Genomic DNA, 24,349 nt, shown 5'->3' on the forward strand with positions numbered 1-24,349 from the left:
TGTGGCATTCTTTCTACAATGAAATCAAATATTGTTCGGAAAGTTCTTCTCAACACTGTTGCAGAAGTTCTCACAAATGTGTTGCACTTGTAAGTTGCTTTGCATTCACCCTTCTGTCCAGTTCATCCCAAACCAGCTCGATGGGGTTTAAGTCTGGAGACTGTGCTAGCCATTCCATGATTTGAAACCTACCATCTTGTTCTTTTCTTGTGAAGTAGTTCTGACACAACCTCGAGGTATGTTTTGGGTTGTTATCTTGCTGTAGGATGAACCCCTGACCAACTAGACGTACACCAGAGGGTATTGCATGGCACTGCAAAATGCTGTGGTAGCCCTTTTGGTTCATGGTGCCAGTCACTCTGTGCAAGTCGCCGACTCTGGATCCAGCAAAAGAGCCCGGATCATCACGCTTCCTCCTCCATGTTTGACAGTTGGTGTCACACCTGAGGAACCATCCTTTTGCCTACTCGACGGCATACAAAAACCCTGCGTGATGAACCGAACATTTCAAATTTTGATTCATCGGTCCGTAAGACCTTCTTCCAGTTTTCAATAATCCACTGGCAGTGCTTCATGGCCCAGGAAAGCCTCTTTTTCTTATTTTGCCATCTTAGCAATGGCTTTCTTACTGCCACTCTTGCAGCTCGAAGTCTTCTCTTCACAGTTGAAACTGAGACTTCCTTACTTCGACCAGTGTTATGCTGTGCTTGAAGCTGCTGTCCTGTGAGCCACCCATCATGCAAGCTGTTGACTCTCAGAAACTTGTCTTCTGATTGTGTTGTGGCTTTGGGTCTGTCTGACCTCTTCCTGTCAGAGTTTCCTCCAGTTTCCAAGTGCCTTTTGATGGTGTAGGAAACTGTACTCACTGACACTGACACACATACATACACAAGGCTTCTTTGCAATTTCTCCAAAGGAAAAACCAACACTTTTCAGGGTTATAATGGTCTGTCTGTCTTCCTTTGTTAATTGCCTTTTCTCACCATTATGACAGCAATATACTACTTCCTGCAGTGCAATATTGTCCAAATCATGCTTCCGAGGGTGTAGCAACACAGTCCGTTCCAACACTGCTTTTATCCAGACAGAGGGTTTATAACTTATCAATAAAAGTTGGGACACCTGTAGGAATTGTTTGCATCAACTTTCAAGGCTTAATTTACGTCCATTTCTGCATAACAGCTGCAGTTGCTAACCCATTACTTGTTCTCTGAAAAGGGCCTTTTTTAACAACTCTGAAATTTAGATTATTTTACCGTTTTTGGTTACCTAAACTTTTCTTTTTTACCTCTGGTAGTTTACCGCTTAGCTTTGCACCATTATCAGGTTATCACTGGAATTGAACTACTTAAATTTCAGTAAAAACTCATAAAATGGGGGTGTTCTTAAAGTTTTGATCGGTAGTGTATATATATATATATATATATATATATATATATATATATATATATATATATATATATATATATATATATATATATATATACATACATACATACATACACAAGGGTGAGTCAAAAAGTATCCACAACATACTTTTATTTAAATAATATAACTACATTTGAGCATGTGCAAGAGCATCATTTTTCAATAAGAGTCCCCCTCCTTTTCAACACACTTAGTCCATCGGTTCACAAGCTTCTGTATGCCCTCAGAAAAAACTGTTTTGGGTTGAGTGACGAGCCACACATGCACCGCTTCTTTCACTTGTTGGTCACTGGCAAAGTGGCGGTCTCCTAAAGCGTCTTTGAGGGGACCAAGCAGGTGGTAAAAGTCCGACGAGGCCAGGACAGGACTGTACAGAGGATTTTCCAACACCTCAAAGTTCAATTGCCGTCGGGTTTCCACAGTATGAGCAGCATTGTTTGGATGGGCATTGTCATGCAAAAATGCAACACCTTTTGACAGTAGCCCTCAGCGTTTCCATCGACTAGCTGGTTTTCAACTGGTTCCGAAGCATGTTGCAATAACGGACACTGTTTACCGTTGCGCCCCTCTCTTGATAGTGTTAGAAAATTGGGTTTTGTGAGCCCAACACTTTTCTGGCCAATGGTTGACTTTTGAACTTCTTTTTGACTTGTGATGTTGGATGTTTCCACACCATACTCTCGTTGTTGCTCTCTGGCTCATAATGGTGGATCCACGTATCGTCTCCAGTGACAATGTGTCTCAAAAAAGCATTCCCTTCATGATGAAGGTTGTTCAAAAGGCTTTGGAAGATTGTCACACGGTTGCTCTTGTGCTCTTCTGTTGGTTGTTTTGGAACCCATCTTGCAGAAACTTTATAAAAGCCAAGTTGGTTGTTGATGATTTTATGTGCAGAACCATGACTGATGCTCAGATGTTGTGGCACTTTGTCAGTAGTCGACTGTCTATTATCCAGAATCATGGCACAAACCCGTTGAATGCTCTCTTCTTTTGTGGATGTGGATGGGCGTCCAGATCATTCATCATCAGTGGCACTTGTGCGACCATTTTTGTACATGGTAATCCAAACATACAAACTCCACTGTGGTAAAGCACTGTTCCCATATTGTGCTGAAAGTCTGCGATAGATTTCTGCACCTGGTACACCTTCAGCCAAAAAAATCGTATCACTGTACGCTACTCTTCTTTGGTGCAAACAGACGGCAGAGTCGTCATATGAACTCCCTTACGACGACGCAATTACTGACTGCTCAAGGTTGAAACTGCTTCATAATGGCACAGACAATTTGTACTTGTACTTGTAAGTACAATAAGCAATGCAGTCAACAAAACAGTTTTTCATAAATCATTGCAGATACTTTTCAACTCACCCTCGTATACTACTACATCATCATCATCATCATCTTCATCATCATCATCATCCACAAAGTGAGCAACGTCTGACTGTCTGTCTGTCTTGTATGCAACATGTAAATGTAATTTCTCTTTGTAAATGTGTACCATGTAGCGCTATTTCACGGGGATTGGTATTACAAGTGTTAAAGTAATAATATTGTTGCAAATTCGCGCCCGCCGGCGTGCGAACGGCCACGTAACTCGAATCGCGGCACGTCGCCCACCGGACGGACAATTCTGTCGTGACCCTCTCGGACTAACGCCGGGAGCTAGTCACGGGTGGGCCTTTCGGCCTCACCAGGATCGTCGCTCGTGTCAGAGTCGGGGAGCTGCGGAGAGGGGAGGCCGGTAACGCGGTCGAGGTCGCAGTGGCGTCGCATGTCGTGCGACCCAAGCCAGCCAGATATCCTCATTCCCCCGAGCATCAACAACCCCCTCCTGTTTTCCCCCCGCGCTGAGATAGTGTGAGAAGGGGGCCCCGTTCCCATCCCATTCCAGGCAGTGCCAGCGAGGCCCACGGAGTTGGGGCGCCGCCGCCATTTTGCGGCTCATCACCAGACGGGTAGGCTCGACGCGGTCTCGGCCCCAGGCCCGTCTGCCCCCTTGTCGATGAGGGTGGCCCCTTTTTCTTTTGCTTTGGAGTATATGTGTTGTCGGCGCCGTCTGTGAAGTAAAACTGTATAAGTGTTGCCGTGTGCTCGGTAGTCGGTAGTAGATCTACATTGTGTTTCTTTTGTTGCATTCGCTTTTTGTGCAGAATTGTCGTGTTACTTTTACATTTGCTTTTGGTGCATAATTGTTGTGATTGTATATGTGTGCTTTCCGTTTGCCACGGAATAAATGTGCTTTATGTTGAACTGTTTTTCCCGTTTCGCTTCGTCTTTTCTTTAATTGAATCTCCATCTCACCTCACGTAAAGGGTTGGTCGTGGGCTAAATACGCCCAATAATTAATCGAACCGTCGAGGTTGACGATAACACCGCTCGGTTATCCCGATAGTACGGAACGGGTCGCTTAAAGTGGCCCGTGTCCGAAGTCGACCTGCGGCGAGGTGCGATCGCCCGGTCTACCCTCCGTGTGGGTACTTAGGTAGGTCGAATTTGGCGAGCAACCCTATCCCACGCGGGGGGCCGATTGGCACGATCGTGGTGAGGCCGAAAGGCCCACCCGTGACTAGTTCCCGGCGTTAGTCCGAGAGGGTCACGACGGGATTGTCCGTCCGGTGGGCGACGTGCCGCGATTCGAGTTACGTGGCCGCTCGCACGCCGGCGCGCGCGAATCCGCCACAATATATATATATATATATATATATATATATATATATATATATATATATATATATATATATATATATATATATATATATATATATATATATATATACACATATATCTATACTAATAAGTGTGTGTGTGTGTGTGTGTGTGTTGTGTGTCCTCCATAACTCCAAAACCATGAAACCGAGCAGCCTGAAACTGTATGCATACTAAGGGAACTCCGAGGAAGTGCAGAGTGAAAATTGGGTGTTTGGGTTAATTAAAACACCCCTTTTGAAGATAATTGATGGCCTTATTTAATTATATCCTTTATCAGGAGCATCCTTGGCCACCGCACTCTATGGGGTCTGAAGGCTTATCCTGGGTTACCTCGCTGGGGTCTGAAGTGCCATGTTTTTTGGCCTGCTCAACCATGCTTTGATTTGGAACAGACCATAACAATTTCTTAATGATTAAAGTTTTTTTTTTCACTTTCCTCACTCATATTATCCAATCACTGATCATGCACGGGAGGGGGCTCAACCAGTTTGTGAAGGACTTTGGTAAAAAAAACTTATTGCAGCTGACCCCAACAAAAGTAAGATCGGGAATATTTCTATGATGTCAGAATGGCAAAACTGCAAATACCGAATCCGCAAATGTCACGGGTGGAAACCCTCACATTATTTCCTGATTCTCCTTTTAACTCAATCTTTCTGTATTTTAATTCCATCATCCAATTCAATTAATTACAATTTAATTCAATTTATTTAATTAATGCTGTTGAATCATTCCAATTTGACAGCATCATTCCAATCACAAATTAATACCTTACCATTAATATAACAAAAAAGAAACTCCATTCTGATGTTGTATCTGGATCGGGAGCAGCTTCGTACAGATCGAAACTCAAAATCATAATTGTTTTGAGGTATTTATGAAAACTCCCACCCATTTTAGGACATACACTGCGACCCCAAAACTTTCCACAGAAGGTTTGACGGAGATAGCCCCAAAACTGAGTGAGTAGTTCAGGGTTGGACGGATGGACGGACAGACACTCCTGCTTTATAATATAGATATACATATGGACAAAACATTGACTCACCAGCGTGCACGGACATTGTAACATATATGCAAAGTATGGGGCCGCCACACGTATGTGACCGGAGTGTAAAATATGCAAATCTCTTCCCGGCAATCATCTCAAAAGTGTGAAGCGAAACAGGAGAGCAATGGTGGACAAAGTATGCAAAGTGTGTTGTGAGCATCCTGTATCATCAAAAATGGTCAGAAGGGAACTTCATAGGGTGGGATACCAATGCCAGGTTGCTCTACACAAACCGCTCCAAACACCTGGCAGCACGAGTTTGCAGGTCCATTGGTGCAATGAGCGTTGGTAATGGACTGCCTAGCATTGGAGGAATGTGATATGATCTGATGAATCGTCCTTCAACATGTTCTTGACAGATGGACATGTGCACGTGTGGTGACTGTCCAGGGATCTCTACAGGCCCGAGTACCTGGTTCCAACAATAAAAGGTCCTGGTGGTTCTATACTGGCGTGGAGCACATTTTCCTGGCATGGATTGAGTCTACTCATTCTGTTAGAATGGAAGGTTGATGCAGCGCACTACGCTACCGTCCTGAGCAATCATCTGCATCTCACGATGCAGCATTTCTTCCCTGCTGGGAGGAGTGTCTTTCAGGATGACAATACTCCAGTCCACGCGGGACATGTTGTCACCGGGTGGCTAACAGAGCATGAGGACGAGAGTACCCATCTTCCATGGCCCTTCCAATTGTCAGACCTCAATCCCAAAAAGCATTTGTGGAACTTTCTGGAAAGGTACCGAAGAAAGCAGTTTTCGCCTCCATCAAACTAACATTATTTGGAGGACTTCCTTGTGGAACAAAGGTGCCATATTCCTCCGGAACATTTCCAGATCCTTGTTGACTCTACGTCGTATCCATGCCATGTTTTATCCAAACAATCCTGGATGCCCAATGAATTCAGCATACTACTTGCAGCTTCATCTTGTGCCTTGTGCACATCACCTTTGACTGCACCCATCTCAGTTCAGCTGAGCACATTTTGTATAGCCCAGAAAAATTTAAATACCCAATAAAGAAACATAATCAATCTAGCCAGATATCAAGGTCGAACCACCTTCATGATTGTCTACCATATCATGCCAATTGCACATGACATTGCCTTTTTACATTCACACAATATTTTTGAAAGACAATGATGTTAATGCAGTATGGAGTGCTGTCTTTCATCTTTTTAGCAATGTTTCAGCAACGGCACTTTTCACCATCTTATTTTTGTCTGGTAAGAATTAGCTCTTCATTATAAAACCAGTATTTGTAAATATAAATCTTGATCAACCACAAATGCAAACGTCGCACATTGATCTAGTCTTGTTGGCAGTTTTATCCCTTTTGTAGCTTATACTCTATTTACCATTACATCGTGTATTTCCCTGTTCTCATCACCAAGTGACTAACACCCAAACGTTTCTGTTTGTTTCTCCCCCCCCCCTTCTCTCTCTCCAACAACTGCCAGTCGACCCTGAGTGTGTGGACATCGGAAATGGACCAAAATGTGTGTATAATTTCTTCTTTCTGAAAATACCTTTTCTGCTTGCTTTGCATCTCTGTGTTTTATTTCGGTACAATTGTTGTTAGCCAATTAATATTGGATTTGGATTCAATTAATTCAGCATGCTACTTGCAGCATCACAAAGACACAGGAATATCGCTGCTGCAGTGCCCCTGCACATTTGGGCGCAGATTTGTGATTTGCTCAGTGTGCTGGCGATAGCTCACCTACTTTTCGTGGAAGACACCATGTGGGATCTTTAACGCTCACCAACTAATGACAGAATGTGGGATACCCTATGTTGTTGTCCATCTGATGGATGACATACAAGTTGACGCATGACACACATGTTTTTTTTCTTCTTTATTTATAAAGCAGTTACATGGTAAAAGAAATGGTTTTAGTTGCTGGCTGTAGTTTTACAATCACTAAGTTGTTGTTTAGGATTATCTTTGTTTTGTAAGAGGCAGTGCAGCATGGCAGATTTGCCAAGTGGCTATTTCTCTCTTAATCCTTTACATTATAATTAAAATATGTTGGTTTTATTGCTTGACCATTTAACTGTAATTTTAATTTGCTGGAAGGCCTGAAGCACAATTTCATTTTGCCTTTGATGATTCGTTGCGACTAATTAAATGTTTAATCATCGCATATGCATGAATACACGTTAGTTAACCATTGCAGGAAAAACCATTCGTTCACATTGAGAGAATTTTCCCTGCAGAAACCTCTGTGCCAAAAGACTCTATTTATTGTCTTTCTTTCTTTTCCATTCCAGTTCAAAAACTGCAATGAACAAAAGTTGTTTGAACGTTGTTCGAACTACTGAGTTATTTACACATTTTGCAAATCAATCGTAAGTCTAGCTGCAGTTTTCGGATAGAAAAGTGTATTACTGGTGTTGATGGTGTTATTCTTAATGGCTCGAGTGGTGGGTTTGGGACCCTAGTGTCCTGAGTTCAAATCCTGCTTGGCTGTTGAATTAATACCAGGTGGGGTTGACTCAGCCTGTCATCCTTCTGAGGTCGGCAAAATAAGTGCCAGCTTGCTGGTATCCTGTGTCGGAGTGGCGACCCGTCCAGGATTGTACCCAGTAGCCAAGGAGACTGCTTTAGCAGCACCAACGCTCTGCACCACGTGCGGTCCCAATGGATGGATGGATGGTGTTAATGTGAGCTTTATTCATGCACAGTTTTGGATATAATTTTGTCAAAAAATATTCTGTTTGGGGCATGTGGGAGAAGTGGGAGTGACCTGAAATGAGAAAATGAAAATTGAGGGAAGGAAGGGATGATGAGAGGAGAAATAAACGAGGGTAAGGAAATCTGGGAGAAGTACTGTATTTGCATACAAATATAATCCGCGAGCTACATGTTAAATTATTTAGGGGTATACTCCTGTGTGGGTTATACAGTATTTCATCATAATTTATGGCACATGACATAACTACAGAGGTTGAAGTTGAATGATCAAGGAGATACAAAATGAAGCAGTTTTTTTTTTTTTTTGCAAGTTTAATTGTAATCTCATTAATGACGGTTCTTTCACATATTGTACCTAAACATACAGTTCCTGCAAAAGTATTCACCCCCTACCAATAATGACACATTTAGATGAATTTCAAATTATATCGAAACAATTTTTCCAAATGAACTTTTGTATTTATAACTGAAGAGATCAAACTAAACAGTTATAGTTGAAGGATGTTACATTACATGTCAGAAATACCTGCAAGAAACATGAACAAATCAAAATTCACTGGTTACAAAAGTATTCGGGCCCTTAGGTCAATACATGGTGGAAGCACCTTTTGCAGCAATGACTCCTGTATGAGTTTTTGGGGAGATCTCGACCAGCTTTGCACAGTGAGATGATAAAATCTTTGCTCATTCTTCACATGAAAATTGCTCCAGTTCTGCCAAGTTTGTTGGGGATCGTCGATGAACTGCAATCTTCAAGTCTCGCCATAAATGTTCAATTAGGTTCAAGTCAGGTTCAATTTGGGAATTGTTCTGCTGAAATTTGAATCTCCATCCCAGTTTCAGATTCACAGCTGAATCAAGCAGGTTTTCATCAAAGATTCTCCTGTACTTTGCACCATCCATTGTCCCTTCTATCCTGACAAGGTTGCCAGTCCCTGTTGATGAAAAGCAGTCCCATAACATGGTGGAGCCACCACCATGCTTGACAGTAGGGATGGTGTTGACTGGGTGATGTGGAGCATTAGGTTTGCGCCAGTCATAACACTTTGAAAGTAGACCAAAAAGTTCCGGTTTTGTCTCATCTGACCAAAAAACTTTTCTCCACGTTCCGACAGTGTCATTAGGATGCTTTTTTGCAAACTCTATGTGAGCTTTTAGATGCACCTTTTTCAGAAATGGTTTCTTTCTTGCCACCTGTCCATTGAGTCCAGCTTTGTGAAGGGACCGGGCTCTTGTTGATTGACGAATACTGACCCCCATCTGAGACATTGAGCCTTGCAGATCTCTGAAGGTCATTGTTGGATTTACAGTGACCTCCCAAACCAGTTTCCTGCTTGCCCGACTGCTGAGTTTGGATGGTTGACCTGATCTGGCTGGAGCCTGGGTGGTATGATACATCTTCCACTTCTTAATGATGGATTTCACTGCACAGTAATCAAAGGGATAATGAGTGACTTTCAAAGAATCTTATAACCCTCTCCTGAATGGTGCTTCTCAACCACTTTATGTCTGACTTCTTTGGAAAGCTCCTTGGTCTTCATGTTTGAACTCTGCCAAAGGATCTGAGATGAAGACTTTACTCCTTCGGTGCAAGGTCTCTTCGGAGCATCCTTGGCTATCGCTGATCAGACTGTCCATGTCCAATGGGCGGTTGCTTAGAGAGACTCAAATGAGATTTGTTACCTGCATAGTCCATGAGTGTCAGCTGCAGCTGTATGGACATGTGGCTCGTTTTCCTGACACTGATCCTGCTCACTAGATTCTCTCAGCGAGGGAGCTTCTTGAGTGTAGGAGGCCAACGGGATGACCACGTGCCTTGTGGTTGCAGCAGGTTTATCGGCATCTCAAGGAGATGGGGATGGGCCAGGCATCTGCCTGGGGGATGGCCAGACGGAGGCCCTTGGAGTACCGATGGAAAGTGGACGCAGCGAAGCGCTGCTCCGGCGCATGCTCCCATACCTAACCTAACCTAACCTAACCTAACCTTCATGTTTGCCATGGTGGTTGACCAAGTGAGTTGTACCTTAAAACTCCTTAGATAAGTGGGGATCTTTTTTTTAAGTTAAACCACTGATTACATACAGGTGAAACCTATTACATTTGTTTTGTAACCTTTCAAACAAATAATTTGCTCCTGAAGAGATTTAAGCTTAATTAGGCAAAGCGTTTGAATTCTTATATAATTGAGAATCGTCTGATTTTCTCTGTTAATCTCACTTATTCACATTTTATCTACATTTTTAGCTTTATCACTTTGGAGTAGTTTGTGAAGACTCGACATGTTAAGTATGATTTGAAAGCATCATGAAATAAGCTCAGGTCATGTGAAAACTTTGGAGGGGGGTGAATACTTTTGCAGGCCACTGTTTGTGCAGCATCTAATTCCAAAACTATTTTGCGTATGGAATAAATTGAGGGTCTCTTCGCTATAAACTTGTGTGAGTATTTTAGTTGTATGAAATCGCCGCTTGAGACATCACTTGCTTTCTTCGACATATTTGCTCAAAAAGAAACCTTGAAATTCAAATCAACTTTTGATATTCAAATTACACATGGAGGAAAAAAAAATTCTCCAAAATATTGTAGCTTTATCATTTTAATTAATTTGTCATTGACTTCCTCTCTCAGCTTTCACATCCACTGTAATGCATGGATCTCTTTTCATTATTTGCATTTTTATTCATTTATTTTGCATTTGTTATGTATTCATTGCATTTTCTCATTCTTTATTCATAATTATGCATGCATTGTATGGCCTCTATTCTTTCCTCTTTGGCATGGATCCCTCTTGCATGCATTCCTCCTCCTTTCTGTTCTCCTCACACCACAGCCAACATGAAGGACATTGAGAACAATAATCATCAGCAGCAGGCGGATGGTGACCACGCTGCTCCTCTTTCCCCAGCCTTGGTCCTTTCCTCTCCTCCTTCTGCCACCCTGGGCACCCAGGCTGGACTGTCCCTTGAAACAGTGGGTAACCTCCGTCCTACACCTACGCCAGCCTCTTTGCAAGAACGCATATTGTCCGCACCAGGCAGTGAAGAGGCCATAGAACGTCTTAAGGTAGGATTGTTGTCGCATTTTATGCTTTAATTATGTATCTCGAGTGAATCACAGAAATGGTGCAGAAGAAGTATAATTTGTCATGATGGTAAGATTTTACATGCATGCAGTCGCTGCAACAATAACCAGTAATCTGATGGCCTTATGGTGATGCCATTAGGCTGATAGCCCAGAGGTTGTTTGTCCAAATGTGGCTGAAAGTAACTGCTCACATAAGTAAATCGATGCATTTTTAGTATTCATCCAGTCGAATTTAAACAGGAATAGTTTACAATTGAAAAAAGCTGGATTTACTACTCGGTAAAGCCGACGTTTTGCGCAGTATCCACTCGCCTGAGTCACGGCAGATGTTGAAGTGAAGAAGTTTGGGAATCTCCACATGACATCCGCCGGTGGTGGGGTGAGTTGGTTTGTGGACCAATCCGGGCGTCACACGATGGTTGCAGACGGCGTGGAAGAGATGCTATAGCCTTGTCCCACGTGCAAGAAAGATGAAATAGTAAAACGCCCCTTTTGTTGAGAAATGGTGATTCCGTTTTTTCCCCAAATGGCTTTCTTTACACCTCTAGCAAACCACTTCTATGTGTGTCTGATTGCATGATGAGTCTCCACATCTGATACCATGTACCAAGTCACGTTTATTATCCTTCCGGATCTTGTCCTGAACATGAACTACCTGGCTGTGAAGAATTATGTATGGTTTATACGATGTAACAATGCCAAACGTGGAGAAGCATCTTCTCACTTTCTCAGATAGCCCAGTCACATACGGAATGGTCACTCATGTCATATTTTATTGATATAATAAAAAAAATGTGGTGCACTCACTCAGATTGAGGAAGACCAAGAAGAAGGCGGATTTGACCAAAAGCTTATCACCATAAAGATCCTCCAGAAGTTACGTCCATGATTCATTTAATTTATTCCAGTTAATATATCAGTTGATGCACCATACTCTGTTACAGAACATTGGTTCTGCCGAAGCAGTTTCTGGGCCAAGATCATGTTTGGCGGTTTGCCATCCCTCTGCCAGCAGTAGTTAGGGAAGGTATTTGTAATTTCTTAATGGTGCCGGTGATGGCTCGCCTCGTCTTTGCAAAGGACACCGTGGGATCTTTAACGTCCACCAACTAATGTCGGCAAACAGGACCACCCAGTTTAACCTCCATATACCTTCAATTGACAGGAGCAATCAATAGTTTCTCACGTCATGAATGTAATCTCATCTCACATAATCGCAACCCTGCTGCAACTAGTGTTTTACAATCATGAAGAAAATTATCCATCTCGTTCCTAAGAGCTGTACACCAACAAGGTCATCCCCATTTCCTTCAGAAGTGTGAATACTTTGCAATGAAATCGTTGAGCTCAGGTCAGGTCAGGAATGAGAGCATGCGCCGGAGCAGCGTGTTGCTGCGTCTACTTTCCACCAGTACTCCAGGGGCCTCCGTCTGGCCATCCCCATCTCCTTGAGATGTTGATCAAATTGCTGCAACCACAAGGCATGTGGTCAGCCCATTGGCCTCCTCCACTCACGAGACTCCCTCGCTGAGAGAATCTGGTGAGCAAGATCAGCATCGAAAAAATGAGCCACATGTCCATACAGCCGCAGCTGACACTCATGGACTATGCAGGTAACAAATATCATTTGAGTCTCTCTCAGCAACCGCTCGTTGGACACAAAGTTGGACCAGCGATAGCCAAGGATTCTCCGACGAGACCTGGAACCAAAGGAATGAAGTCTCCATCTCAGATCCCTGGTAGAAGTCCAAGTCTCACATCCGTAGAGCAAGACTGGAAGCACCAAGCACCAAGGACCTGAAGACTTGGACTTTAATCCTCCTGCACAAGTACTGACAGCACCACACCCCATGATCTAGTGAATCCAAGACTCCGCAGGCCAGACCCAGACGTCTCTTGACCTCTGGTTCACAGCCAGCAGAGATAGGAATACCATTGGCAAGGTAAGTAAATCTCTCCGTGACCTCAACATCCTCACCACAAACAGGTACAGACAAGATTGCAGCATCCAAGATGTCAATGAAAGCCTGGATCTTAGTTTTGACCCAGGAAACCCATAATCCCAGTGGCTCTAACTCCTCAATCAGCACCTTGAGTTCCTCCAATATGATATCCAGAGTCTCCGCAAAGATGATTGCATCATCTGCAAAATCAAGGTCAGAGATCTTGACATTCCCAAATGATCCACCGCAGCTTGATCTCTCCAACATCCTCTCCAGAATTCAGTCCATACAAGTGCTGAAAAGTGTGGGGGCCACTACACATCCCAGACGAACTCCAGTAATAACTGGAAATAAGTCAGAGATGCATCACCACATCTCACAGCACTCTCATTATTACAGTATAGTTCAGACATCAGATTGAACAGTTTTGGTGGGACCCCACAAAGACCAACAATCCTCCAGAGGGCATCCCGATTCACTGAATCGAACGCTTTACAAAGATCAGCATAGGCTGCAAAGCAGCTCCTGCTGAAACTCTCATCTGCATTTGGTGAGGACCCGAATGGCAAGGATACGGTCAATAGTTGACCTATTTGGTGTAAAGCCTGACTGCTCTGGGTGCTGGTGCTCAAGCAGATGGTTGCGAACCCTATTAACAATTATTCGAGCACATACCTTGCCTGGCACTGAGAACAGCGTCACCCCTCGGTAGTTGTTGCAGTCCTGGCAATCACCCTTCCCGTTCCAGGCAAAGCACAGAACTGCATATAACGATGAGTACAGTATTTCCACCAGCCTTGAGAAGTCCAGTATGGATGCCACAAATCCCAGGAGCTTTACCCCGTTTCAACCGGTTCACCGCAGCCTGTGTTTCCACAAACGAAGGTGGATTGCAGTTGATTGGATGGTCAGCAATAGGGATAGTAACACCCTGACTTCCAACTGAACAGCTCATGGATTAGCCTGGTACAGCTGCTCAAAGTAACTGGCCCAGTGCGCCTTCACTTCAGACTCCTCCGTCAAGAGCCCACCACCCTCCGCTCTAAATACAGTACACCAAGGAACGGGCTTGGAGGAACACAATGCACGACTTCACCTGTAATCAGGACAAGAATCACCTGACCACAGGTGATGCTCTACCCCCTGACATATTACTTTAACATGGGCCTCCTTGTCCACCCTCAGCACACGTACAGTTTTACGTCTCAAATCGTTGAACAGCTCCGCTCTGCCATTAAGCCTGGCCCTGCGACTCTGGTCAATGGTATCCAGTGTCCCTTGAGAAACAAAATTCTTCTTCGCCCTCCGGTGAGTTGCAAGACATCCACCGGCAACATCAAGGATGGTGTTCTTGAAGGCACTCCACACCTCTTCTGGAATCTCCAAAGCATCCAGACCCCCCACCCCCCAAATCCCCACTCAACCTGTTCACAAACTCCCCAGCTAACCCTCTCATCCTTGAGCTTGCCAACATCCAGCCTACGCCAGGATGGTACCATTCTCCTGGATTTAAGCTGAAACTTCAGAGTTGCTACAACAAGCTTATGGTCAGTATTGAGGAATTGAGCACTCCGGTAGACCCTGCAGTTCTGGATCATCCTCCAGCAACTATCAACAAGCACATGGTCAATCTTCTTTGCCACACCACCAGTGTTGGAACACCAAGTCCAGCAATGAGCTTGTGGGCGCTGAAACCATGAACCAGCCACCCTAAGTCCATGACTTCTTGCAAAGTCAAGGAACTTAGTGCTATTCTGGTTCACAGTTCCAGACCCGTGGGGACCAACACACGTTTTATAACCATCCCTATCAGTTCCAGTCGATGCATTGATATCCCCAAAGACTTGATAGAAGAGTATCTAGTTGACTTGGTGTTCCAACGTCAACCTGAAACCATGTAGGCAGAGTGGGAAATGGCGTACGTAAATCTTGTTATTGCACAGCTCTTGACAACTTGATGTACGGTTCTTTACAATTATTTACATACCTAACCTCTGACATGCTAATATAACTGTTTAAGGATATGTTGGTCTTTATTAGCTTATCATCATTTGTCTTTAATCTGTTGGTAACCTGCCTTGCAAAAATTTACTGTACCATTACTCATGAGCTGTAATGAAAATTAGATACATTTTTGTTTGAGCTGTTGGCATTATTTTGTGTGTGTCATTACCCCCAAAATGTGTCATTAGCAAGGAAGATTCAAAGTGCAGAGTTTTCTGCTTTAGTGTCTGTGAGATTGGAAATTACAAACCGGTTTACAGTTCTCGAAATAGCAAAACAGGCCTGTCAACCTTTAGAAAATAACAGTTGGAATGTACCTTGGAGATTTTTAATTTTCAATTTTTTGCATCAGTGAGGTTCATGGAGTGAACACCCAACTTTTGACTATTTTATCACTTGATATTAGCATGGATATATAATTCAAGTGGTCACAAGGGAGGCGGTGAGATTCTTTCCCGTAATGTTTCTTGTCTGCTCGGAGGACTCCCTCGTATTGTACCTCTGATGCACGTGTTTCAGGAGACCGAGAAGATCATCGCAGAGTTAAATGAGACCTGGGAGGAAAAGCTGCGGAAAACTGAAGCCATTAAAAATGAAAGGTTGGAGAAAGTTTGCGTTTTGCAGTCGCCCTCTCCGTTGCTTTCATGTTACAATTTTTCCTCATGTGGGCAGCGGTTGTGCCATAGAGGGGCAGTTAATGACCTGTTTTCACTCTGTGATGATAACACTGACCATATATGCACACAATTTCCCTCAAACTCAACTGAAAGTCAAGAAAGTTATAACAAACCATATATCCTGGCTATGCAGGCCAAAGTGGAAATGGAAATTAAAGTGGAAATTGGCCACATGTTTTTGGTTTTGAGTTCTGTAGAACTTCAATGTGACATGTAAATGAGGTGGAAGATGATAATTTATTTGAAGATCCTTTCACTTTGGTGTTGTACAAGTTTTACAACAACAAGCGTTCAACAAAATGGCCCCAGTGTAATTATCAATAGAATGAGTTTATAACAAGTGGACCACTATATAATGATCGATGGAGTGCATATGATCATTCTGATTTGTGTTTGAATGAACTTGTTCTTTTTGTGTGGTCTTAGGGAGGCCTTGTTAGCAGATATGGGTGTGGCGATTCGTGAGGATGGAGGGACGGTCGGTGTGTTCTCACCAAAGAGGGTGTGTTATTCTCATGATGCCCCTTTCTGCAGCACACACACACACACACAGACACACACACTGCTCAATGCTCTTTACGGAGCCTCGGTTCTGCCGAAGCAGTCCCCTGCCAGGGGTTAAATCCTGGAAGGATCACCACTTTGACACAGGAAACTTGACTGAGGGTGCAATAATTTGGAATTGAATCAAAGTGCTTCCGATAACTTGCCTCCTCTTTGCAAAATACATGGCGGGGTCTTTAATGTCCACCAACTAATATTGACAGACTGGGTATAGGCGTAACATCCATCCGAGGGACGATGCATATTAATGCATCCCCTTGCCTGTTGAACACCAGGATGACAGTTTATAGCTGGGTCCAGATTCGAACACAGTCTCAACAGCTCAGAAGTGCGTGTGCATACCTATAGGATATCCTGCTGTCTCACTTTCTGCAGTCACTTGTAATATACAGATCGAAAATAACCAGCATGTCAGGTGTACACACAAATAGTTTGACATCCATTCGCTGGCAATCACACCAAATTTTCTACATGCATGTCCGTGTCACCCCAGATTCCAAAATTTGAACTTCACCCTTTCAGGTGCAAAGGGAGTGACCTTAAATCTGAGTTATCTGGACTGGGTTCGAATCCTGACATGACTATAAACTATCAGATTGGTACGCTTCACAGGCATCAAGTTGCAGCATAAAGGGGGTTGTCTCTCAGATTCACATTACGCTGGGTATCCCATCTGCTAGCATAAGTCGGTGGACATCAAAGACCGCAGAGTGTCGAACGTGAAGAGTAGGTGACATATCGCCATCATGCTGAACAAATTCCAAATTCCTGAACCTTCAGTCGAACATAAAACCTGGCCGGCTGGTTTGTGAAAGATTTGTTCCAAAAACGTTCTCCGTCGACCCCACAAGAATGTGGGAATAATTTGGGCCTTTATAAAAAAAAAAAAGGTAATCGATGCATCTATACTTGAGATAATTTGCTGAAAAGCCATAGAAACCATTTCTATAACTTTTCATCATGGGTCACACCATTCTCACGTGTTACCCTTTCTGTTTCTCTCGTGTGTACTCTATTTCCACGGTACTTTAATTTGACTTTGACTCGATAATTGAGAAAATCCTCTGATGTAATGCCTTTCAAGCATAAACGAGTTCACATACGCCCTGCAGGTACAAACATCTTTCTGATTTGTTTTTTTTTTTTCTTGTTTCATAATCTTCATTCATCATACCAAGTGTTTTCATTTTACGGTATGCTCTCTTCTTGTTATTTTTCTGATTGACTATTTTTATTGATGCTTTTCTTCATCCTTGCACGTCCCATAAATCTTTCTGTCAATCTCTTCTTGTGCACTATGCCGTCGGTATTCTTTTCCTCCTCATTTTATTCATGTTTTTCAAGACGACTGCTGGCACTGTGAGTGGACAACAATGTGAAGTATTGTCCAATCTTGTTGGGGTGTTTACCCCAAGAGAGGTTTGTTCATGTTTTGTTCCCTATACTTTGTGTTTGCGGTGTGTTCCTCAATCCTTGTGATTTCAATCCGTGCCTTTCCTTTCATCCATCCCCTTCTCCCTTTGCCCCTTTATTTTGACCATCTCTTGGTTTCATTCTCCACAGCATTGACACCTGATGTGCCCTTTGCTGATTTTATCAAATAAAGTTGTAATATTGTATGTCATTGCAATATAAGAGCGACACAGAGCATTTAACAATGCAGAGCCTTACTTGGGTATTTATCGAGGCGACTGCTTTCACACACCGGGGACGCTATATTAAAGTTGATCTGCATGCAGACTCGTAAACACACACACACACACACACACACACACACACACACACACACACACACACACACACACACACACACACACACACACACACACACACACACACACACACACACACACTGACACACAAACCAATTGCAATAGCCTCTCCCTTTCCTTCGGGATTGGGCAAGGCTATTAATAACATGTGTTACAGACACTCGTCTCTCGATGGGGGGTGGTTGTAGTTGGGTTACATTAGGTGATGAAGAGGGTCTTCGAGCTCTAAAGGGTCTTAGGGTGTTAAGGTTTGAAAGGTCTTCTGTGTCTTAGGCTTCTAAATGGTCTAAAGGGTCTTAGGTGTCTTAAGGGTCTTAGGAGTCTAAAGGGTCTTCATAGTCTTAGTGGCCTGAGGGGTCTTAAAAGGTCTTAGAGTTCTATAGGGTCTTAGGGTTCATTTTTTTTTACTCATGTGATCTGGTATCATATGTGTGGGGTGAGTGAGTGTGTGTGCTAGTTTGTTGTTTTTGTGTTTCCGGTGAACGAACATGGCTGGGTTCACGTCCGGGTTGGACATGGTGATGTATGGGTTGCGTGATTGGTGGAGTTTCCATTTTGTGGTGTTCATGTGTGGGTGTGGTTTTCGTGATCGAACGTGGAGCAATCAAAACACAAAACAAAACTAGAACAACACTCGGGAGAGCACACACTTCCGCCAGGCTGAACAGTTTACATTTTGTATCCCACTAATAGACCGGATCTGGATCCAGACCTTAACCAAGATCGAATTGGCTTGTTCTTGTAACCTAACGAACTCATCCACCAAGTATTGTAATAACTCGTCCACAACTTTTTGTAATACCTTGCTATATAGGTCTATCATTTTTGGCCCCATCGCTCAATGGTAATGAATCACTTTAAAAAACAATTCTCGTTATTACTTTAAAAAACGATTCTTAAAAAACAATCCGGATCCAGATCTTCACCAAAATCGAATCAATTCTTCCGTTTTACACACCCGACCTGTCCACCAAGTTTCGTTCGAATCTGTCCACAGCTTTTTGAGACATCCTGTTATATATTGTTTTGAGCCCTATCTCTCAATGATGAAGAATCACTTTAGAAAATTATCGGGTCTCGATCCAGATCTTCACCAAAATCGAATCGATTCTTCCTTGTCACATACCTAACCTGTCCACCAAGTTTCGTCCAAATCTGTCCATAACTTTTTGAGATATCATGCTCACAAGCGGACAGACTGACAGCGATGAAAACATAACCTCCGCCCACCTTCGGTCGCATCGGTAATTAGCACGCACGCACGCACGCACGCGCACACACACACACACACACACACACACACACACACACACACACACACACACACACACACTGTTTGATATTTTATTTCTAGTGAGTAATGCAAACAGCAGAGCAGACCATCGATGATGTGATTGATTGATGGTTGTTGCTTAAGGTTCGGCAAAATAAAAACGTTTTTTTACACCTGGCACATAACTAAATGAATTATCACCTCGAGAATACAAGCAGACACGTGCTGTGGCTCAGAGTCTGTCAATCTGAGAAAGCTCGTTGAGAAGCGTGTGAAACGTTGCCTGAGACTGGATCTGCTATTGATTATTACTTCAATTATAAGATGAGATATCGTTACTTTTTGGTTTTTCTTTTTCTTACTTCTTTGGTTGGTTACGCCTTTTTCTTCTTTAGAAAATGCTATATATTTGCAATACGATATATATATATATATATATATATATATATATATATATATATATATATATATATATATATATATATATATATATATATATATATATATATATACACACACACATATATATATATATATATATACAGCTCCGGAAAAAAATAAGAGACCATTCCAAAAAAAATTTTTCATCAGCATCTCTACATGTATGGTCGCCATTCCATTCCAGTGTCTGTTGAACTGATTAATCCAGTTTACCCAGTGTCTGTCGTGAGGTACTGATTAGGTGATCACCTGAACCAAATCTTGTTTAACAAGGAAAAGTATAAAAACCACTGCTGTGGTCATCACTGTCCTCTTACAATAGGACCAGCTGGATGGCAAAAACAGTGCTTGTAGTACCTCAAAAGTAATTGGAATCAAAAAAATCACTCTTGACCATGCCACAAAAGTTGAAAAGAAAAGTTTTGAGTGAGGAAAAGAAGGGTTCAATTCTGGCTTTACTGGCAGAGGGATACAGTGAGAGTCACGTTGCTTCCATCCTTAAAATTTCAAAGGCGGCGGTTCATAAGAACAAGGTCAAGCAGCAGACATTGGGGACAACAAAGCTACAGACTGGCAGAGGGGGAAAACGACCTTCCACTGACCGGGATGACCGCCAACTCATTCGTGTGTCACACAACAACTGTAGGATGACATCAAGTGACCTACAAAAAGAATGGCAAACGGCAGCAGGGGTGAAGTGCACGGCGAGGACGGTTCAAAACAGGCTCCAAGGGGCAGGGCTTAAGTCGGGCAAAGCTAGAAAAAGCCCTTCATCAATGAGAAGCAAAGAAGAGCCAGGCTGACATTTGCAAAAGACCATAAGGATTGGACCGTAGAGGACTGGAGTAAGGTCATCTTCTCTGATGAGTCCAATTTTCAGCTTTTCCCAACACCTGGTTGTCGAATGGTTAGACGGAGACCTGGAGAGGCCTATAAGCCACAGTGTCTCGCACCCACTGTGAAATTTAGTGGAGGATTGGTGATGATCTGGGGGTGCTTCAGCAAGGCTGGAATCGGGCAGATTTGTCTTTGTGAAGGACTCATGAATGAAGCCATGTACAAGGTTGTCCTGGAAGAAGACTTGCTTCCTTCTGCTCTGACAATGTTCCCCAACTCTGAGGATTGGGTTTTTCCAGCAGGACAATGTTCCATGCCACACAGCCAGGTCAATCAAGGTGTGGTTGGAGGACCATCAGATCAAGACCCTGTCATGGCCAGCCCAATCTCCAGACCTGAACCCCATTGAAAACCTCTGGAATGTGATCAAGAGGAAGATGGATGGTCCTAAGCCATCAAACAAAGCCGAGCTGCTTGAATTTTTGCGCCAGGAGTGGCATAAAGTCACCCGACAGCAATGTGAAAGACTGGTGGAGAGCATGCCAAGACGCATGAAAGCTGTGATTGAAAATTCAGGGTTATTCCACAAAATATTGATTTCTGAACTCTTCCCAAGTTAAAACATTAGTCTTGTGTTGTTTAAAAATAAATATGAACTTGTTTTGTTTGTATTATTTGAGGTCTGAAAACACTGAATCTTTGTTGTTATTTTGACCAGTTGTCATTTTCTGCAAATAAATGCTCCAAATGACAATATTTTTATTTGGAGTTTGGGAGAAATTATGTCAGTAGTTTATGGAATAAAACAAAAATGTTCATTTTACTCAAACACATATCTCTAAATAGTAAAACCAGAAAAACTGATAATTTTGCAGTGGTCTCTTAATTTTTTTCCAGAGCTGTATACACACATACACACACACACACACACACACACACACACACACACACACACACACACACACACACACACACACACACACACACACACACACACACACATACACACACACACATACACACATACACACATACACACATACACACATACACACATACACACATACACACATACACACACACACACCAGACACACCTAACTGTTATGGTGAGCATCACCGCAGATTATGGCTCACATGGTAAAACCGCATAATCCACACAGAACAACCATCCGTCTGCCACCCAGACAATTGTTCCTGCTAATCCAAACCATTCAACCAGAAGGCACATGATGTACCCATCGGGAAAATGGAAACATGAGGAGTGTAACGAGCACTCTGCTGATTCCCATTGGACAACAGTCCACACCAATGATGTGAATTTTTGTCCAATGGGGATCAGCGGAGTGCTCGTCACACTCCTCATGTTTTGATATGTGTGTTTATATATATATATATATATATATATATATATATATATATATATATATATATATATATATATATATATATACATACATATATATGTACGTATATATCCTCTCCCACCCTGAACTCTGTGGCTATTTTTTTTTTTACCGGCTAAAACCAACACTGAGTGCAACCACCAGGTTTCTAATCATTCTGTCCAGCTGTTCAGTTCTTCTAATGTTCCCACTTCTCGGAGTATAAAATATTTTCACCACCTAAATCGTTCTCGTGCACACCTCGAGTATAACCACCAGTTTTCAACTCATTCCGTCCACTGGTTTGGGAATGCATATCCTACTACATTAAAGAAGGCAATTATCTGCATATATGTGTGTACATCTGGAAAGCACAGAAAAAAACACAGGGCTGCCCTGACCTACACCAAAATTTGTACATATTTGTACACAAAATTTGTCGCTCCTAGGGTCTGGTCATGGACACAACCAGCCTCCCCCCCTCGTTCTGGTGGGCGGGGGGGGGACATTTTGCCATTACTCGTGAAGGGAGTGGGTGTTTCTCGTCAGTAAAATAAACAAACAAACACTTCCCAAAATATATAGTTTCATTAGTTGTGTTTCCACCAACTGTCAACATAAGGGTTCTGCATTTCGGGACATCTCTGAGGTGTTGCATTATACATTGTTAATTCTAAACAATGACCTCTTCTACAGACAAGTCAAATGAGACTTAAACATTCATTGTGCACAAAGTCGACTATTGTTTCTTTTCAATGACCTTTTCCTTTGTTTCCATTTATTGTTTGCCATTTGAAACGTAATGCATCAACCTATGATTATTGCAATTTTCAAGCAATCTCTCTTTGTTCGACATTTGATTGCAATAATTGTTTATAAAATGTTGATAATCATTTGTTATATTTCTTCATCTTTTTGAATGATGTATGCATAATGCTTTTACATTACAAGTTTTCTTGAATTTTTTTTTTTAATAAAATAAGGCAGTTTACCTTGAAGGCATTCAAGAATTCTGACATTGTAAATTAAAGCTTTTTTGTCTTGTTTAAAATTTTGCATTTTTGTCTTGTTCAGACACCACACCTGGTAAACCTTAATGAAGATCCCCTGATGTCCGAGTGTCTCTTGTACTACATCAAGGATGGAGTGACCAGGTGGGTGTCGCTCCAGCTTTCCAGACATTGACAGCCGATGCTAAAGTTGTATAACTGCCTCATGTAGATAAACGGTTTCTGCCACTCTGAATTGCAGTGACACTTCAAGGATAACATTGTCCAGAAAATAATGAACTCCTTCCTTTTGAAGTAAATATTGCATCAAACTTTACAGACCATATTAAGCCAGCTCCCCCTTCTGCTAGTATTCACTGGTGGGCTTTTTTTCAATCCCACGGTACCTTTCAAAAGGATGTCTCTCTCTCTCTCTCTCTCTCTCTCTCTCTCTCTCTCTCTCTCTCTCTCTCTCTCTCTCTCTCTCTCTCTCTCTCTGTCTCTGTCTCTCTGTCTCTCTGTCTCTCTGTCTCTCTGTCTCTCTGTCTCTCTCTCTGTCTCTCTGTCTCTCTGTCTCTCTGTCTCTCTGTCTCTCTGTCTCTCTGTCTCTCTCTCTCTCTGTCTCTCTGTCTCTCTGTCTCTCTGTCTCTCTGTCTCTCTGTCTCTCTGTCTCTCTCTCTCTCTCTCTCTCTGTCTCTCTGTCTCTCTGTCTCTCTGTCTCTCTATGTCTCTGTCTCTCTGTCTCTGTGTCTCTCTCTCTCTCTCTCTCTCTCTCTCTCTCTCTCTCTCTCTCTCTCTCTCTCTCTCTCTCTGTCTCTCTGTCTGTCTGTCTCTCTGTCTCTCTGTCTCTCTGTCTCTCTGTCTCTCTGTCTCTCTGTCTCTCTGTCTCTGTGTCTCTGTGTCTCTGTCTCTCTCTGTCTCTGTCTGTCTGTCTGTCTCTCTCTCTCTCTCTCTCTCTCTCTCTCTCTCTCTCTCTCTCCCTCTCTCCCTCTCTCCCTCTCTCCCTCTCTCCCTCTCTCCCTCTCTCTCTCCCTCTCTCCCCCTCTCCCTCTCTCCCTCTCACCCTCACTCCCTCTCTCGCTCTCTCCCTCTCTCCCTCTCTCCCTCTCTCCCTCTCTCCCTCTCTCCCTCTCTCCCTCTCTCCCTCTCTCCCTCTCTCCCTCTCTCCCTCTCTCCCTCTCTCCCTCTCTCCCTCTCTCCCTCTCTCCCTCTCTCCCTCTCTCCCTCTCTCCCTCTCTCCCTCTCCACATCTATTCATTCGGAATGTCATATCTGGCTCCTACCAGTGCTGGCCTTTTAGCTATCTGTTGTTTATGTTCTGGTATCTATCTATGTAGGCATGTACATTTATGTCGGTAGGTGTGTGTGTGTGTGTGAGAGAGAGAGATAATGAAGGGTGTGGACAAATAGGTGCAGTGCAGTTTTTCAGCAGAGTGGACACTTTGGACCAGGGCCATAAATTTAGGGTAAAGAAGATGAGAGGTAAGACAGTTTT

The 24,349-nt window shown here is 42.9% G+C and overlaps 1 protein-coding gene across 4 annotated transcripts in view; it reads left to right on the forward strand.

Annotated features, from left to right (window-relative positions):
- KIF1B (kinesin family member 1B) overlaps window positions 1-24,349 on the forward strand; it is a 219,248-nt gene that overhangs the window by 178,756 nt on the left and 16,143 nt on the right. For 3 of the 4 annotated variants that reach the window (XM_085898898.1, XM_085898900.1, XM_085898899.1), the window contains 5 exons: window positions 6,649-6,687; window positions 10,717-10,949; window positions 15,437-15,516; window positions 16,021-16,096; window positions 22,940-23,019. In XM_085898898.1, the coding sequence (XP_085755024.1) occupies window positions 6,649-6,687; window positions 10,717-10,949; window positions 15,437-15,516; window positions 16,021-16,096; window positions 22,940-23,019 (508 nt within the window). Of the gene's footprint in view, window positions 1-6,648; window positions 6,688-10,716; window positions 10,950-15,436; window positions 15,517-16,020; window positions 16,097-17,336; window positions 17,352-17,502; window positions 17,578-22,939; window positions 23,020-24,349 lie in introns of all 4 variants that reach the window. The other variant, XM_085898897.1, reaches the window with a different exon arrangement.

Source organism: Eptatretus burgeri, chromosome 10 (assembly GCF_056783735.1).
Source record: "Eptatretus burgeri isolate ZD-2024b chromosome 10, Ebu_testis_v1, whole genome shotgun sequence".
NCBI lineage: Eukaryota > Metazoa > Chordata > Myxini > Myxiniformes > Myxinidae > Eptatretus > Eptatretus burgeri.